The following is an 18,029-nucleotide window of genomic DNA, read 5'->3' as shown; positions in this document are numbered from 1 at the left end:
GGTGATATTTATATTCACTGCTTTTCCAGATAAGATAACAACAATAATGGTACTAATGGCCAGCAATTATTTACTAATGTTCAAAAGTTGATTTTTGTAATTAGTATTTTATTTTTTTCTAATTACATGTAAAGATAGTTTCCAACATATATTTTATAAGATTTTGAGTTACAAAATTTTATTCCTCCCTTCCTTTCCTCCTCTCCACCCCCAGGATGACAAGCAATTTGCATTTGACAATGCATGTTCAATCATATTAGACATATTTGCACTTGAGTCTTGTTGTGAAAGAAGAAACAGAACAAAATGTGAAAACTCAAAAGTTCCTCCCTCCACCAAAAAACAAGTGAAAATAGTCTGCTCTGATCTGCATTCAGATTTCATAGTTCTTTCTCTGGATGAAGTTAGCATTTTCCACCATGAATCTTTTGGGATTGTCTTGGATCCTTGCACTGTTGAGAAGAGCTCAGTCTATCATAGCTGATCATCTCACAATGTTAATAGTCAGCATATATAAAGTGTGTGTGTGTAGAAATACACATACAAAAATAACTTATATAACACTTGTTTATAGATATATGCTTTTGTATATGTACAAGTGCATATATCTACATCTAGATCTATCTGATTTGCAAAGTACTGTCAAATATATGAATATATCTTATCTGCTACTTCTAACATCCTTATAAAGATGGTGCCGTTATTATTTGCATTTTACAGTTAGAGGGACTAAGGGTATGAGAAAGGGTTAAATGAATTACCCAGGGTCCCACAGCTAGTAAATGACTGGAATAGGTTTTGAACTCAGGTCTTTGTGGATCACAGAATTCAGCTCATTAAATCACCTAGCAATGGTTTTAAAAAGTGCTTTGTAACATACAGGGTGGGTCAGAGCTGAGAATTTTTGCTACTCTTCAGAATTTCATAACTCTCGGAAGCTTTGCTATTTGGGAAATACATTTTGTCTTTTCTCTTTATTTATTATTTATATATTTATGACGTGTATAAAGGGAATCTGGGGAGGAGAGGACCTGGTGATACAGCATGAAGAGAAGTAGGGCTGGAGAGCAGGAAGCCTGGTACTGGGCCAAGAGAAGGGACAGAAGGTTTCTGATGGTCAGCTCTGGACATTAGCTGGATTTGGGTCCAAGTCTTCTTATGTTGCCCACAGTTGGCTGATCTCTTTCCCTCAACACTTGCTGGTTAGTTTGAAGTTCTTGTAATCCTTTGATGTCTGTCTGTCCAGCCTTACTGCTCCAGGCAGACATTTTCTGGCTTACCCTCGACTCCTCAGGCTGTTCCACTCACTGGCCAAAAGTTTCCCGATGACAAGGAGGACCAATCCAACCAGGCTGATGCGAAAGAGATTGATCACAAAATAAACCGACTGGGTAGAGTCTGAGGGAGAAGAGGAAATGAGGCTAGTACTGACATGAGAATATTTCCAAGAGTTCACCCTTCTCTTAGTAGGCTCCTTGATCCTGCCCCCGGATTGGTCCAAATCAAGGCTTCCACAAGAACAGGTCATCCAGGAGTAAACATATTTCCTTTGTGAACAGTTACTCAGCCCTTGGACACCCTCCTATTGAGGACTCTGCACCCAGAAAAGACAGGAAACATGTTTTAGGCTAAGTCTGCTTTTTGATTTGTTTTTTGACTTCCTATACCTGGTGATAATTCAAAATATAAGGTCCCAATTACTTTGCTTTAGGAATAGGAAATTTATTTAAGTCCTGTTTAATCACTTAGGGAGAACTTGTGATCCTAATCACTCTCCAGGGGCTCTGCCCCCTCCACCTTCCCATTTTCCCAAATAATAGCTTCTGCCAGACTGAGGCAATCTAGGCAATGAAGCCCTATTTATTCCCAAAACCTTGTCTGATTGGCATGCAAATGAAATGGAGCAGGAATCAAAGGAACATGAGAAAAGGCATGTTTGTACCCTTCATACAAGGGGCCAATAAAAAAGCCTGGAGTTTTAGAGCTTTTTCTCATCCAACACAAAGCTTTGAAGAATCCCAGTACCTGGATGTTCACTACCCAGGACTTTGTGAATATATTATTGAATTTGGACAGGAGTTGAAGTTAAAGTCCATTTTTTTTTGTATATCCCATTTTCCCCTCCCTTTAAGAAATAATCTGAACATTTGACCCAATAACATTGTCAACTGCCATGGATTTCATTAGTACTTCTAATAATTTGCAGGTCTTCTTATTCATCCCAAACACTCTGTTGACTTTCTGTCTCTAATTTCTAGCTGCCTAGTAGACACTTCAGACTAGTTGCCTTACATCTTACAGATATCGTAAGCCCAATATGTCTCAAATGGAACTGATTATTTCCCCTTCTTCCCTAACCTCTCCTCTTCCTAAACTCCCTATTACTATCAGGAGCTGTTATGCCACAGTTCTCTTTTATTGTCCTGACTCAGTTTCCCTAAATTGTTCCCTTGGTTTACCTAATTATTCTACCTCAATTTATAATTGTTCTGCTCAATCCTACAAAACCACCCTTCCCTCTTAATCAGAATATTTCATAAGGATAAAAGATCTTATACTCTAGAATATCCCAACCTATTAGAATATCAGATACTGACTTATCAAGATGCTTCTCCCCATCTCTGGGATGCTTTCCCCCCACTATGTCATCCCCATCTCTGGTGGCTCACCCCACTCTGTCAGAGTCCAGTTCCCACTCTCAGCACCCAGACTCCACCTCTGCCTCAGTCTACCCTCTGTGTCTGAGCTACGTGTATTATGTCATTGAGAACTCACATTGTTTGCTGGATTCTTGGAGACAATAGTCTCATTCAGCCCTGGGACCAAACCATGGATCCCATTTGGTCCCAGTAAATCTCTCCCTTTTAAATAAAATATTAAATACTCTCCAATCTCTATCTTGCCTCAATTTCTCTGCCATTACAGAGTATGGTCATCCAGGCTTGTAATCCAAGTGCCATCCTCTTCTTCTCACCCTTTCTTTCTTCCTCCAAATTCAGTCTGTTGCTGCCTTGTCAATTCTGCCTTCACCACATCACTCATATTCCCCCCATTCTTTGACTTTGTCACTATCTTGATGTAAGTCTTAATTACTTCATATTGGGACTATTGTCATAGCCTGCTAGTTGGTCTAACCAGCTTCAAGTCTCTCCCTACTGCAGTCCCATCTCTATTCAGATGCCAAAGTGATCTTTCTAAGCTTAGATCTAACCATGTCAATGCCCACTCCATCTCCATGTCACACTATCACCTCCAGGTTAAAATAGAAATTTGGCTCTTAAAGCCCTTCGTAACCCACACACTTTCAACTTTCCAATATTCTTACCAAATCTTTCTTGCTCCCATGTACACTGATCTAGTGACACCGATTTTAGTTGAGACTTGAAGAAAACCAGGAAAACAGCCAGGGGAGAGCGATGAAGAAGGACAGCATTCCATAGTTCACTGGACCAGGAGACATGAACTCATCTAGTACAGCACTGACCCACAGTTCACTGGACTGTCTACTTGAACTCATCTAGTATAGCAAAGGGTTCTCTCTCCTTCCTTTGTTAACTAGTACACTATTTCCTTCTAATCATTTTGTATTTTATTCTTTGGAATTTAAAGATCATTTTATTTGGCAGAGAATTTGGAGAGAAGAAAAGAGACAAAGAAAGAGAGAAGGGTGAAGGCAGAGAGAAACAGAGAAAGAGACAGAGTATGGGACAGAGACAGAGAATAGAAAGGGGAGAGAAAGACAGAGAGACAAAGAAAGATATACAGAGAGAAACAGATAAATAGAGAAAAGAGAGACAAAGAAAGAAACAGACAGAGTGACATAGACAGAGAGAGATAGGTAGAGAGACACACACAGAGACACAGACTCCAAAATACTTGAGTAGCTCTACTTTCCCTCTACTATCCATTACTATTATCCATCCATCCTGAGCAGTGGTCCTTGCCTCCCCTTTTTGATCCTTTCTCTCTTTTCTCCATATTTCTTACAAAGACATTTTGGATGTCGGCTGGGGCTTAGACATCTTTGCTGGATTCCCCTCACTCTGGATTTTAGGTGTCCTGACACTATGCTTACAAGATCATGCAGTGTTTCTGTCTTACTTTTTATGTCTCCTTGGCCATCTTCTTGGTATGCTGCTCTGTTGTCACTATGTTGGCTTCTGCTGCTATTTCAGCCTCCCAAGAGGCCCTATAGAAATCATGTCTTGGATCTCAGCCTCTTTCCTTCCTGTGGATGTGATCTTATGACTGGGTAGGGTTCACAATGCTTACTCCACCTCATTGGTCTTCCTTCCCCCACCATACTCCCCTGATTCCTCCTGGCCATCTTTCTGCCCTGACACCCTTATAAGTCTGAGGTCATCCTGGTCCCTGAATGGGGATTACCTATGCAATCCCCATCTGTCTAATATTTCTCCAAGGCTATGCTTGTGAATAGTTTTACTCTAATGAGAAAAATGGAGAAAGACAAAAAGCCCTAGGGATGTGCAGGGTGGAGAAAATGAAGACAATTGATAGAACAAATGGAAAACTGACCAATTCTCATTATTGCTATTTTCTCTGCCAAAGAGAATGATGTATCTTTTTATAGCATCATAAATTCTTCAAGTTATTCCCTCTCCTCTCCTCCCTGAGGACCAACCCATATAACAAATAATAATTTTTAAAATTCTTCAAGTTATTCCCTCTCCTCTCCTCCCTGAGGACCAACCCATATAACAAATAATAATTTTTAAAGACAAGAAAATAAAAACAGGAAGGAATTAACACAACTGATCAATATATCAAAAACAACAATATGTATGTATTATAAAAATCACCTCTGCAAACAACTAAGTTTTCAACTATATTATGTTTACAGCCTCCTAAATGCCTGACTAATTTTCGCATCACTCTTGTCCATTTTAAAGGCTGCTAGGTAGCACAGTGGATAGAAAGCTGGGCCTTAGTCAGGAAGTCTTGCGTCCAAATCCAGCTTCAGACCTAGGCTACTTATGTGACCCTGAGCAAGTCACTTAACTCTTTTTGCCTCCATTTTCTCATCTGTAAAATGAGCTAGAGAAGAAAATGACAAACCACTCCAGGATCTTTGTCAAGAAAATCCCAGATGAAGTCAGGAAGAGTCAGACATTACTGAAATGACTAATTTTTTCATCACCCATGTACATCTACAAATTCCTTCCAAAATGTTTTTATTAAGTGTCAGATGTGACCATGTGACCTCTTATCTTAATGAACTTTAGTGTCTTTTGCCTTTAAAAAAAATATAAAGGCAGCTGTTAAGGTTCTAAAAGCCTTAACAATATGACCAGGAGGGAATCTTTCTACCTTCATTAAATATTGATTATTCCACTGCCTATACTCTGAGAGCCATCCAAACTTGTCCTCCCACGCTAGTCCTTCCATATGACATTCTTCCTTCTACTCTGGTACTTTTCCACTGGATGATTTCTTTGGTAGGAATTCATTCTTTTCTTACCTTGTGTATGCTGTGAATTGACGCTTGAATCTGAAAGTTTAAAAAAACAATTTTATTTAGTCATTTGTCAAAGAGAGCCAGAAAACTCTAAGAAGTTTACATTATAAAGTGTTCAATGAGGGCATAGGCATTTGCCATATTGGCCACTGATAGGCAATAGGTGGTTTTCAGATGGAAGTTTGAGATGTATATCAGAAAGTAAGCCTAGTCATTCCAGTTTTGAGAGAAACTTTGGGTGGACTCAGAACAAGTTAGTTCTAAACACTTCCTGCAGCTGTTCTGCTTCCCCTGACCCCTACAGTAAGCTTCTGGGTTAGACAATGTTTAGCACATAATACTAACTTTAAACAATATAATAGGTAAGGTTTTCTGAATGATAAACAATAAAATGTTTCCCTGAATTCTCATACTGTCTCTGCCGTCATTTAAGACATAGACCATCTGCATGAACCCTTTCTTGATCCCTTCCAAGTATTTGTGCTATCTCTCTTAAACTACCTTGCTGTTAATGACTTTCTATTAATTTGCATGTATTCATTTTATAGCTGTAATGCATTTTTTGCATTTATAACAGAACTGAATTACTTGGGTGTAGGAATTGCTTTATTCTTTTATTTGTATTCTCAGTACCTATTACAGTGTTTAGTACATAATAAGTGCTTAATAAATATTTGTTGGTTGATTCTCTGGGACTCAGTTTACTCTTCTGTAAAATGGGGCTAAAGAGATTTCTAGTGCCAAGATGACAGAAAAGGATAAAGTAAGAAAATCTAAACTAAGATATCATAATTGTAAATGTGAGTGGGATGATCTAACCCATAAATAAAAGTGGATAGTAGAGTGGATTAAAAACCAGAATCTTATAATATGCTATTTATAGGAAACACATTTGTGCATAGAAATATACACCAAGTAAAGGTAAGGGGCTAGAAAATAATCTATTATGCTTCAGCTAATGAAAAAAGAAATGACCATATTGATAGCAAAACCAATAAAAGTCATATGATTTATCTCAAGAGATGCAGAAAAAGCTCTCAACAAAATACAACAATGTATTACTTCCTTAAATGATAAAGTAACAACTGTCTCAAACCATTATTATCTACAATGGGAATAAACTAGAAGTTTTTCCAATAAGATCAAGGGTAAAGCAAGGGTATGCATTACCACCACTATTATTCAATATTGAACTGCAAATGCTAATGATAGGAAAAGAAGAAAAATAAATGAAAGAATCAGAATAGCCAATGAGGAAAGAAAATTATGATTCTTTGCAGATGATGTGATGGTATACTTAGTGAATTCTAAAGAATCAACAGAAAAAGTAGTTGAAATAATTAACATTTTAAACAAAATTGCAGAATATAAAACAAAACCACAAAAATCATCAGGGTTTTTATATTTCACCAACAAACTCCAGCAGCAAGAAATAGAATGAGACCTTTTATTTAAAATAACTGTAGACTACATAAAATATCTAGGAGTCTATCTGCCAAGACAGACTCAGGAATTGTATAGAAATACAATCATTGGCTAAGATGACAGGAAAAAATAATGATGATTGTTGGAGGGGATGTGGGAAAACTGGGACATTGATTCATTGTTGGTGGAGTTGTGAACGAATCCAACCATTTTGGAGAGTAGTTTGGAACTATGCTCAAAAGTTATCAAACTGTGCATACCCTTTGATCCAGCAGTGTTACTACTGGGATTATATCCCAAAGAGATTATAAAGAAGGGAAAGGGACCTGTATGTGCACGAATGTTTGTGGCAGCACTTTTTGTAGTGGCTAGAAACTGGAAACTGAATGGATGTCCATCAGTTGGAGAATGGCTGAATAAATTGTGGTATATGAAAATTATGGAATATTACTGTTCTGTAAGAAATGACCAACAGGATGATTTCAGAAAGGCCTGGAGAGACTTACACGAACTGATGCTGAGTGAAATGAGCAGGACCAGGAGATCATTATATACTTCAACAACAATACTAGATGATGACTAGTCCTGATGGATCAGGCCATCCTCAGCAACAAGATCAACCAAATCATTTCTAATGGAGCAGTAATGAACTGAACTAAGTATACCCAGAAAAGAACTCTGGAGATGACTAAAAACCATTACATTGAATTCCCAGTCCCTATATTTATGCACACCTGCATCTTTGATTTCCTTCACAAGCTAATTGTACAATAATTCAGAGTCTGATTCTTTTGTACAGCAAAATAATGTTTTGTCATGTATACTTATTGTGTATCTAAGTTATATTTTAATATATTTAACATCTACTGGTCATCCTGCCATCTAGGGAGGGGTGGGGGTAAGAGGTGAAAAATTGGAACAAGAGGTTTGGCAATTGTTAATGCTGTAAAGTTACCCATGTATATATCCTGTAAATTAAAGGCTATTAAATAAAAAAAAAAAAAAAAAAAAAAAAAAAAGAAAGATCTACAATCAACAACAACAAAAAAAAATAGAAATACAATCATGACACATTTCTCACACAAATAAATTCAGATCTAAACAATTTAAATTATATTAATTGTTCACAAGCAGTCTGACAATATAATAAAAATGACAAAAATGTCAGTTCTATCCAAACTTATTCAATGCCATACTTGTCAAATTACTAGAGCTAAAAAAATAATAATAATAATAAAATTCATCTGAAAAGAACAAACAAACTAGAATATCAAGGGGACCAATTGAAAAAAATATGAAGGAAAGTAGTCTAGCCATACTATATTATAAAGTAATAATCATCAAAACTACCCAGTACTGGCCAAGAAATACAGTGGTGAATCAATGGAACAGATTTGATTTGCAATTAGATACGTAGTAGTAAATAAATAACCATAGTAATTTAGTGCTGATAGATCTAAGCATTTGGGAAAAAAACTCACTATTTGACAAATAGTGCTAGGAAAAGGAAAATAGTATGGTAGAAACATAGGTAGGCATAGATGAATATCTCAAACAGTATATCAAGATAATGTCAAAATGGATACATGATTTATAAGTGAAGAGTAACACTGTGTGCAAATTAGGAAAGAATAGTTTACCTCTTAGATCTATGGAAAGGGATGAATTTAGGACTGAACAAAATACAGAGAGCATTACAAAATATGAACTGGATAATTTTGATTATATAAAATTTTAAAAAGAATTCCACAAACAAAAGAGATGCATCTCAAAGCAGAAGAAAAGCAGAAAACTGGAAGTTGTTTGTTGTTGTTGTTGTTATTTATGTTTATTTTTTTTTACAAGTATCTATGATAACAGTCTCATTTCACAAATACATAGAAAACTGTCAAATGAATAAGAATGCAAGTCATTTTCCAATTGGTTAAAGACAATGAAGGTACTCCTTATATCCTCATTTTCTTTGATCACACCTGCCTTTCCAACCCTTACCTTAATATTCCCTTCCTCTACTTTCCTCACATTGAGGCTTGGGGAAATTTAAAAAAAAAAGACCAAAACCTCTCATTTAATAGTTGATTCTATTCTGTAATTGACTCTATTGTACATTACTGACTTATTTTGCCAAGCCACATTTCTCCATTCTTGAGTTAAACTCAGGAGTGCAGGTTTTGAGATAGTTTAAAGGTGTGGTTGGAAGGGCATATTATCATGCAAGCTATTGGTTCCTGAGATATCCCTTGTCTGTAAACTTAATCTGATGTCTTTCCCCTAAAGATATGTGTCTGTCCTTGCCCATTCTTAAGAAGTTAGAGGAGATTTGATCTTCTCTAATGGAACAGTGAGGCAGGTGGTACTGTCTCCCCAGAAAAGATTCCAAGAGTCCCCCCAACTATTTAACATTCCTTTATTATTGGAGAAGGGAGTAATTAGCCACACCTGAAGCTAAAGTACTTTTCTTAGTGTTGTCAATTGTAATGTTCCCAACTACCCAGACTCCCTCATTTCTTGCATGACAATAAAGAGGTCCCTGCTTCTCACTGAGATGGCTAAACTTTCTGAGGTGATCAGGCTATTTGTTAATAGTCATTATATATATATATATATATATATATATATATATATATATATATATATATATATATACCACTGTTAATAAATTGATTTTTCTCAGCATACATCAGTTTACCTATTGAATTGACTCATGACAGGCCTTCCTAAATTCCCCACCTTTCTCTCAGACCTAGATCTGAGGCCCTCACTAAGCAGTAATAGAGTCCCAATTTTCCTCCCTTCTTACCCACTCACCTGTTACCCAGATTTCCAGGGGATCACTGGGTTCTGACACTTTGTGCTGAAGTGTTCTCGAATGATAATAAACACAGCTGTAGTTCCCTGAATCCTGAGTCCTCGCAACCAGGATAGGGAAGGAAGCCTGGGTACCCACTGGTCTTTGTTGCTGTAAGGGGTCAGGGATGTCAGCCTTTAACAGTGCAAATGTCAGTCCCCAGAGGGAAGACCAGGGTGGTTGCTGGCACTGGAATGTGAGATGAAATCCTGGGGCTATCACAGGACCTGGAAGGACTGAGAGCAAGGGCTTAGGAAGAGAACCTACAAGACAAAGATGATGCAATTGTCAGTACAACAGGGTTCGTGGCCAGCCTTGCTGGGCTCTCTGGATAAATTCCTTCCCTTGTCTTGACAATGGTTTTCTGATGTGTACTTTTCTTCAGTTTCTTTTTGGTTCCACCAGGGATGGTACATGATGCTCTAAGTCCCTTCCAAAAGAAGGAGACTTTCATATTAAAGGAGAATTCCCCGCAATCCCTATGTCCATTGAGGGATCCTATCCTTCATCACTTTCCCTCCCTTGCCTCTTCCTACCCTAAGACCATTACAGAATCCATCCAGAAGGATTGACCAGCAGGAAAATCCTTACTATTCTGAATTCCCTTCTTCTCTTCCCCTAGTCTTTCTCCTTACCTCTTTGACCAGACAGTTTTCAACACAGCTTGACTTCTCAGAGCACTTTGGTGAGATGGAAGTCACACACGTTATTTGTTCAAATGAGATGGAGGACCATTGGTCCTTGCTGCCCTAAAGCCCCCTTTGCTAAGTCCTTAGTCTTTGTAGGCATTTCCATCTGCCCGTCTTTGTAGGCATTTCCATCTGCCCCACAGCTGGGTGGTCTCCTCCATTAGACTGTAAGCTCCTTGAGAGCAGGCATTGACTTGCTTCTCCATCGGCATAGGGGCTGCCACATAGGAAGTGCTTAAAATATATTTTTATTTTTGCTTCTCTCCTTTCGACTAAGATCTTGGATTAGAGGAGGACCCACTTCGTTCTCTAATATACCCCTTCATCTCTCACCTGATTAATGGTGAATCATCAAGCAAGCTCAGGACTCAGGCTAATGCCAAAGGTCACAATATTGTCTGGGTTCTAGCTCCACTGCCTGTATCACCTTTCATCTAATCTGGACTCAAGTTCTTTCACTTTGAAAAAGTATAAGAGGCAATCTCTTTCCAGGTCTGCTGCTTGACAGTTCTACTCCTGACTCCTGTTCTGATTCTCCTTCCCAGATGTGTTAGCTTTGTCTATAAAGCTCTTATCTCCTCTGGGATGCCTGACTTCCACAGGTTCCCAGAGCATTTCTTCAGGGGGCACAGTTCTTTTTGGCCCTTGTGCTCGGGAATGAGAGAAGTCTGACAGTGGTTTTTGGCTTTCTTCTTCCCTTACCTGTAACCAATAGCTCCAGGACACTGCTAGGCTCTGACATCATGTGAGGGTGCTCTATCTCAGAGTAAAAGCATGTGTAGTTCCCAGCATCCTCTGCTTTGACAGACAGGAGGGAGAAGGGAGCCTGGATCTCTGCTGGATTCTGATGTTGTAAGGGCTTCAGGGTCCCAGCCTTAAGCAAAGTAAATTTCACTTCCTGGAGGTCTGCCTGGGGAGGCCGCCAACACCAGAGGGTCACGTTGTCTCCTGGAGACACCATGGGACTGGGTCTGGCCAAGAGAGAGGGTTTGGGGAGGTGGCCTGGGAATGAAGGAAGCACCAGAAATCAAAGTCGGAAAGCCCCTGACTCTATCCCCACAGCCTCAGTGCTACCCAGCACAGTGTAGCAGCAGGTTAGGGTCTGTCCCATGTCCCTTCACTCCCACATCCTGTAGTAGGAAGTGGGGGAGAACCCTTTCTCCCTTTGCAAGGTGGAACCTAGCCCTAAGGGCTCCTGCAGCTTTCCAGGGTGCAGTCTATTCCCAAGTGACTGCTCCTTCACCCCCTATCTCTATGGGACAGATAGAGGCCCATCCTGGGATTTTCACCATCACCTGTCACCAACAGGTCCAGACTCTCACTAGGCTCCGATGTCCTGTGGGGGGCAGTCACTTCATAGTAAAGGCAGCTGTAACTCCCGGTGTTCTTGGTGCTCACATGTGGCAGAAAGAAGTCAGCGTGGGTCCCCTTGGGACTCTGGCTCTGTAAGGCCTCTGTGGTCCCCACTTTCATCAGAGCAAACCTCAACCCCTGGAGGGAAGACTGGGCAGGATGCCAGCACTGCAAGGTCACATTCCACCCTGGGCTCACTATGGCTCTGGGCAAGGCACAGAGCATTGGCTTGGGGAGGAACTCTTGGGAGAAGCAAGATCAAGAATTAGAAGCACATAGGAGCAGAAATCTAGACTTGGCTGAATCTTGAGACATTGATTGGCTCATAGACTTAGGTCTGGGAGGAAGCTTGGAGGCCCCTCAGCCCAGGTCCCCCAGTTTACAGATGAGGAAACTGAAACTGATTTATGCTACTAAGTGACCAGGCAATTGAACTCAACTCTTCCTGTCTCCAAGTGCCACTTTCTACTTCACCACTTAAGAGATAAAACAAACAAACCAAAAACTCAAAAAGAAAACTGAGCTTCCTAGAGCTCACACAGCTAAAATTGTGTCAACAAATATTTAAAGACTTCCTATGTTCCTGGAGCTGGGGGTACAAAGAATGAAATAGTCTCAAAAGAGTGGACAGTCTATTAGAGGAGACAACAGCAAGAACAGATTATGAATATCAATTGATGGATATGCAGTGAATAAATATCCAATGAATAAACATTGATATTAATAAATATTCATACAGAATGTTGAAACATGAAAGCTTAAATCTGTGCTAAGATTTTTGGAACACTGTGCAAATACAGTGAAGTTTAATCCCAGGTAATTTGGGAAGGGGGTCCCTCACCATTTGGGAAATCCAGAAAGGTTTCATGTGGAAATGGTACTTGAGTTGGTTCTTAAATGGAAGTAGGGAGTCTGTGAGGCAGAGGACAAGAGGGAGGGCAATCCAGGCCTGGGGGAGAGCTGGTTCAAAGAATTGGAGGTAGGAGATAAGATGTTATGGAGAAGGATTTGCCTCCATGGCAGAGCACAGGCCAGGAGAAGCTAGAACAATCAGCTGGGGCCAGGCCAGGGAGGGCTTTAACAACTAGACAGAAGTGTCTAGTTTTGCATCAAAGATAACAGAGAGCAGCCAATATGGGGGGAGTTGGGGGAGTAAGATGGACACAGCAGTACTGAAGAAACACTGATTGGGCAGCAATGATTAGGGAATGCTGAAGTGGGGAGAGTCTTGAGGCAGGAAGGAAGGCCAGTTAGGAGAATGTTGAACTACTGGAGGAGAGAGATGATGAGGGTCAGAGGTGAGGTGCTAAGATAGAGATTGTGAGGGTAGATGTAGCAGGATTTGGGGACTGAATGGAGTGAGGGAGAGAGAGGAGGTCAAGAGGAGGCAGAGCTTAGGAACCCAGGTGCCTGAAGGATGATGGAACCTTCCATAGAAGGAATGAAATCTAGAAGAGAGGAGGAGTTAACAAAAAAGATGTTGAGCTTGGTTCTGTTCTTTTTGAGTGTAAGATACTTCTGGAACACTCCATCTGAAATAACTAATTAGTAACTGGTGATGGGGGACTCAGTTTCTCTCTGTCTCTGTCTTTCTCTGTCTCTGTCTCTTTGGGCTAGACACACTGATCTGGGAGTTATCTACATAACAAATTCATGGGAGGTGGATACATACATACATATATACATATATATATATATATATATATATATATATATATATACACACAGAGAGAGATAGATCCAGAGACAGAAAGGGATAGGGAGAGAGAAAAAGAGGGACAGAGACAGAGTGAAATGATGATGATAAAGGAGGAGGAGAAGAAAGCCCAGGATTGCAGAAAACACCTTTACTTGTAGGTCCCTGATATAGATGAGCTACCAAATGAGTGGAGAATGATTAGACAAGTAGAAGATGTCACAAAACCCCAAGGAAGAGAACATGTCCAAATGTTGCAGAGATGTTGGGAAGGTCAAGAACTGAGAAAAGAGCATTTAGGATTTTGGAGAGAACAGTTTCTATTGAATGAGGAGCTGGAAGATATTGCAAAGGGCAGTAAACAGCAGAGCAGGAATCAGCCTCCAAACCTATAAACCTGAATCCTAAGGATCCAATGATCACTTTTGCACACTCTGGTTCAGCACCATACCTTGAAACAGAAGTAGGAGGCTGTGTAACTCTGGACAAGTCACTTACTTGTGTCTGCCTCAGTTTTTCCAGCTCTAAAATGGGGATTGGTATGGTATTTATCTCCCAGGATTATTGTGAGGATCTAATGAATTAATATTCATAGTGTTTATTACAATGCCTAGCATATAGTAGGCACTGAATAAATGCTTATTTCCTTCCTTCTTTGTACTCCTGGTCCCTAAACTTATTCTTACTATTATGACACCACCTCCAAATCTCTAAATGGGTTTGAATTCTGCCTCAAACATTTGCTTATCTGCATTACTCAAGTTATGTTATCTGTCCTAGCTTCAGTTTTCTTGTCCATAAAATGGGAAGAAGATAGTACCTTCTTCCAAGGGTTGTTGTGAAGATCACACAGTTTTGCAAACATCCAAGCACTAAATAAATGCAGCAAGCCTTATCAACATCATTACCATTACTACTACCTCTATCACTAGAAGTTCTGGGAAACTCATACAGAAATGAAATCAAAGCAACTAGGGGGATGTCTTAGAAACACTGCCAAGTGAAATTTGGCCAACATAGATAGTCAGTCCTTGTCAAAGTTAGGGTTTGAGCCCATTATTTATTATTTTTGTGACAGACTAATGCATACACTGTGTTTCAAAGTGAAAGAGCTTAACTTATTATCTTCTCTTGGAAACTGAGTCCAAAGGCTGCTGGGAATCTATTTCTCTATGGAAGAGCAGCTTTCTGTGAATATACACTTTAACCTGATATTCAATGATCCCAAGAATGATTACTTGAAAAAGAAAGAGGTTGGTGCTAGCAACTAAGCCTGGGGAGTAATTGAAGGAAAAACATCTGTCAAGGAAAAGGGCTCTCTGTATCAGAATTTAAGCTACACTAAAAACAGTGTCAAAAGTGAATTTCTGGGAAAACATAAGGGATCTATTTTTTTGTGCATGCACTATTTTTGTTTTGATACTTTTTCTATTATTGTATGACCTTGAGTACACTGAAAATCTCCTTTGGTACTTCCTTCCCCCAATCACTTTATAATTAGAAAAGAAAATTCATAGGACTTAGATTAATTCTGGGAATTAGCTCCCTTCTCTCTATTTTATCTAACAAGTCATTGTGTAGCAGTTTAAGTTGTGTTAATTAACTGACCAATAAAGAAGATACTGTTTTTTACTTTTAGTAGTATCTGACTTTTTATGACTTTATTTGGGATTTTCTTGGCAAAGACACTGAAATGATTTGCTATTTTCTTCTCCAACTCATTTTACAGGTGAGGAGACTGAGGCAAAAAGAAGACAAAGAGGCAGTAAGTATCTGAGGTCAGATTTCTATTCAAAAAGATTAATCTTCTTAACTCCAGGCTTGGCACTCTCTCCACTGTGCCATCTAGCTGCCCTATATATCAGCTACTGATTCAAATTCATAAGCTAAGAGTCATTCCCAAATATATAGTCAAAAGACATGTACAGGCATTTTTCAAAAGACAAAATCAAGCTATTAAAACCATATAGAAAAATTCTCCACCTCCAACTAGATGATGGGAAATTAGGAATTAAAATAACTTTGGAATTTCACTTCACACCAAGAAGATTAACATCAAAAGAAAAAGAAATTACAAATTGTGAAAGAGCTACAAAAGAACAGACACACTTATCTGCTGTTAGTGGGAACTATGACTTGGTCAGACCATTCTGGACAACCTTTTGGAATTATGCTACTCAAAAGTTACTAAACAGTATATATAAACTGTGACCCTGAAATATTATGCTGAAGTGATCAAGAGATAAAAGAAGAAAATGATCTGTATGTACAAAACTATTTTTAGTAACTATTTTTTAAAATTGTCATATTGGTTACCATAAGGTTGTACTCTTATCGGGAAATAGTTAAGCACATTGTAGGCAATGATGTATTAAAGTGCCAGCAAAATGAGCAATTTCAGAGAAATCTGAGAAGGCTTGTATGAACTGATTCAGAGAGAAGGGAGTGGATCCAGGAGAATAATTCATAAAAAGACAACCATTTTATAAAGAAAACTCTGCTGAATGCCATCATAAAATACATGTCTACAGGACTGATGATGAAATACGCCACCCAACTGCTGCCAGAGACATGAGAGACTGGAAAGGCAGGCAAGTCCTGCATTTTTGGACACAACCAAGAAAGGCATTTAGAATACGTTAATATTTGTCACAAGATTTTTTTCTTTCCCCTCTTTTCTTTCTGTTTTTATTTTTAATTGTTCAATGGGGTAGTGGGAGGGAAAGAGAGAGATAATGAAGCCTTCTTTAAAAAGAGAAGAATATTGACTCTGGAGTCACAGGACCTGAATGTAAATCCTGGTTCTGTCACTTGCTACTTATATCATCCTAAGTAAGCTTCCACTTAAGGCACTAATGATTACAAAACCTTTGGAAGATGTTGCTATTTGAAATGGACTTCTGTTAACCACACAATGTTGTGTAGAGGTAGGCATTGCAATTCTCAAGCACACAACTATTTCATCCCTTGTTTAAAGATAATGTGTTTTAGAAATAGATTAGGAGACTGGCCCATTATGGCTGTGATATTGGGCTAGTCTCTACAGTCTTCCAGATCTCATTTAGAACTTGGAAAGTTTAATCTCAGGAGTTTCTTCCATTTCTAGGCTCTCTAATTACTCTCTCTTCTCTAAAATTGAAAAGGGGCAGGAGAGCTTGGAAAAGAGTGAAAAGAACGTTTTCTGTTTCAGAAGACAAACGCATACAGCAATATTAGAGATAGGAGTTCCCCTAGTAAGTCCTAAGAGAAATGAGACCCCTTTCCTTACCAATCTAGGACAGCTGGAGCATATGGATCCCTTAGCATCTAGGAAGGAATTAATGGCAACAGAGATCAAAGAATCCCCAGTGGGACTTGAGGTCTATGGGAAAATCGGCAATCAAGAGAAAGATGATCCACTTCTTCCAATCCACTTCAGATGTCACCACTGCAAGGGTATCTGCAAAGTTACCCTAACGCTGAATGAAAGGTGCTCTGCTCACATTGGCAATTGAACATCTCTGAATTTTTGGGTCTCATAATCTTGAATGGGAATTTAGTTTTTTCTTGTCTCTGAACTTTCTTCAAGAGCTACAACTCAGTATTTTGTGGCTTTTAGCATCAAGAGACTCCAGAGCTGGGCATGTTCAGGGAGAAAGAAAGAAGCTAGGAAATGCTCTTGATAGAGCCCAGGTCCTAGAATTTGGGGTACAATTGTTTTCAATGTTTCTCTGTATTAAATGTCCCATGGTAAATATCTTGTTCCTGTTTGGCCAGAAGAAGAAAAGGGAAGGTGAAGAGTTGGAAAAAAAACTCACCTGTTTTTGATTCCATCTTCTTGACCAGACACAGCCCTGTCAGAGAGACTCTGATTATAGGTGATTGCTTCCCTATCCGCTTTCAAGCACCTTTGCCCTCCCCATTCCCACTAAGTTATCTTTGGTTAGAAGGAGGACAACAAACATGTTGGGACCCTCTCTATTCCCTACAGTCCACTGCCCCAAAACCTTTTTACAGTCTCCCTGCCTCTTTTAGACATTCAAAGACTCACCAAAACAGAGGAGGACCATGAGTGCTGGGGACATGATGAGGCCTCAGGGTCTGAGACTGCTTGGATTCTGATATAGAAGGGGAAGAAGAGTCAGATCAGTTGCCTGGATGCAGGATGTGGTAGAAAAAGTTGCTATCTCCACCTACACAGGGCAAGGTTTCATACTTGACCATCTAAAATGGATGACTCATAATTTCCTTTTAAGCATGTTTTATTTCATTGAACTCAGAAAATGTTTGTTTAGCATCCACTTAAGGTAAGGCACATCAGGCCAGTAGGTGTCCATCTTATGGGGACATCATCTTATAGGATGTGCTACCAGGGTTGTGCTAGAGTCAGTTCAAACCAACTTCTATTGTCAAACTTTCCTTGGGAGCATTTACGTGTTGGAAATCAGAATACTAGAAATCAGTGCTTGATCTATTGTTTTATTAATTGTCTAGACCAATGAAAGTGATGGAGAAAACACTGATATGGAAGGTTAAACTGAAAAGTATATCATGTGTATTTTC

The 18,029-nt window shown here is 39.2% G+C and overlaps 1 protein-coding gene across 1 annotated transcript; it reads right to left on the bottom strand.

The window, feature by feature from the left end:
* Positions 1-507: 507 nt before the first annotated feature.
* Positions 508-17,582, bottom strand: LOC105750100 (T-cell-interacting, activating receptor on myeloid cells protein 1). The gene is made up of 7 exons (XM_023501043.2): positions 17,518-17,582; positions 17,285-17,320; positions 11,734-12,033; positions 11,141-11,440; positions 9,710-10,012; positions 5,480-5,509; positions 508-1,594 (listed from the first exon to the last, which is right to left on the bottom strand). Exons 1-7 carry the CDS (start codon positions 17,549-17,551, stop codon positions 1,560-1,562), a joined length of 1,038 nt encoding a protein of 345 aa, XP_023356811.1. The 5' UTR covers positions 17,552-17,582; the 3' UTR covers positions 508-1,559.
* Between the last annotated feature and the right edge of the window lie 447 nt (positions 17,583-18,029).

The sequence above is a fragment of the Sarcophilus harrisii genome, chromosome 3 (assembly GCF_902635505.1).
Source record: "Sarcophilus harrisii chromosome 3, mSarHar1.11, whole genome shotgun sequence".
Lineage (NCBI taxonomy): Eukaryota > Metazoa > Chordata > Mammalia > Dasyuromorphia > Dasyuridae > Sarcophilus > Sarcophilus harrisii.
Note: the sequence above shows the minus strand (reverse complement) of the source record. Positions and strands in the feature narration are given on the sequence as shown.

Bases quoted from the DNA above. Each gene is read 5' to 3' on its own strand.
- LOC105750100 (XM_023501043.2), bottom strand. From the start codon at position 17,551: ATGTCCCCAGCACTCATGGTCCTCCTCTGTTTTG. The intron at 17,321-17,517 runs GTGAGTCTTTGA...TCTCTCTGACAG, and splicing joins CATGGTCCTCCTCTGTTTTG to GGCTGTGTCTGGTCAAGAAG. The intron at 5,510-9,709 runs GTGAGTGGGTAA...TTAAACTTTCAG, and splicing joins CCTGGAAATCTGGGTAACAG to ATTCAAGCGTCAATTCACAG.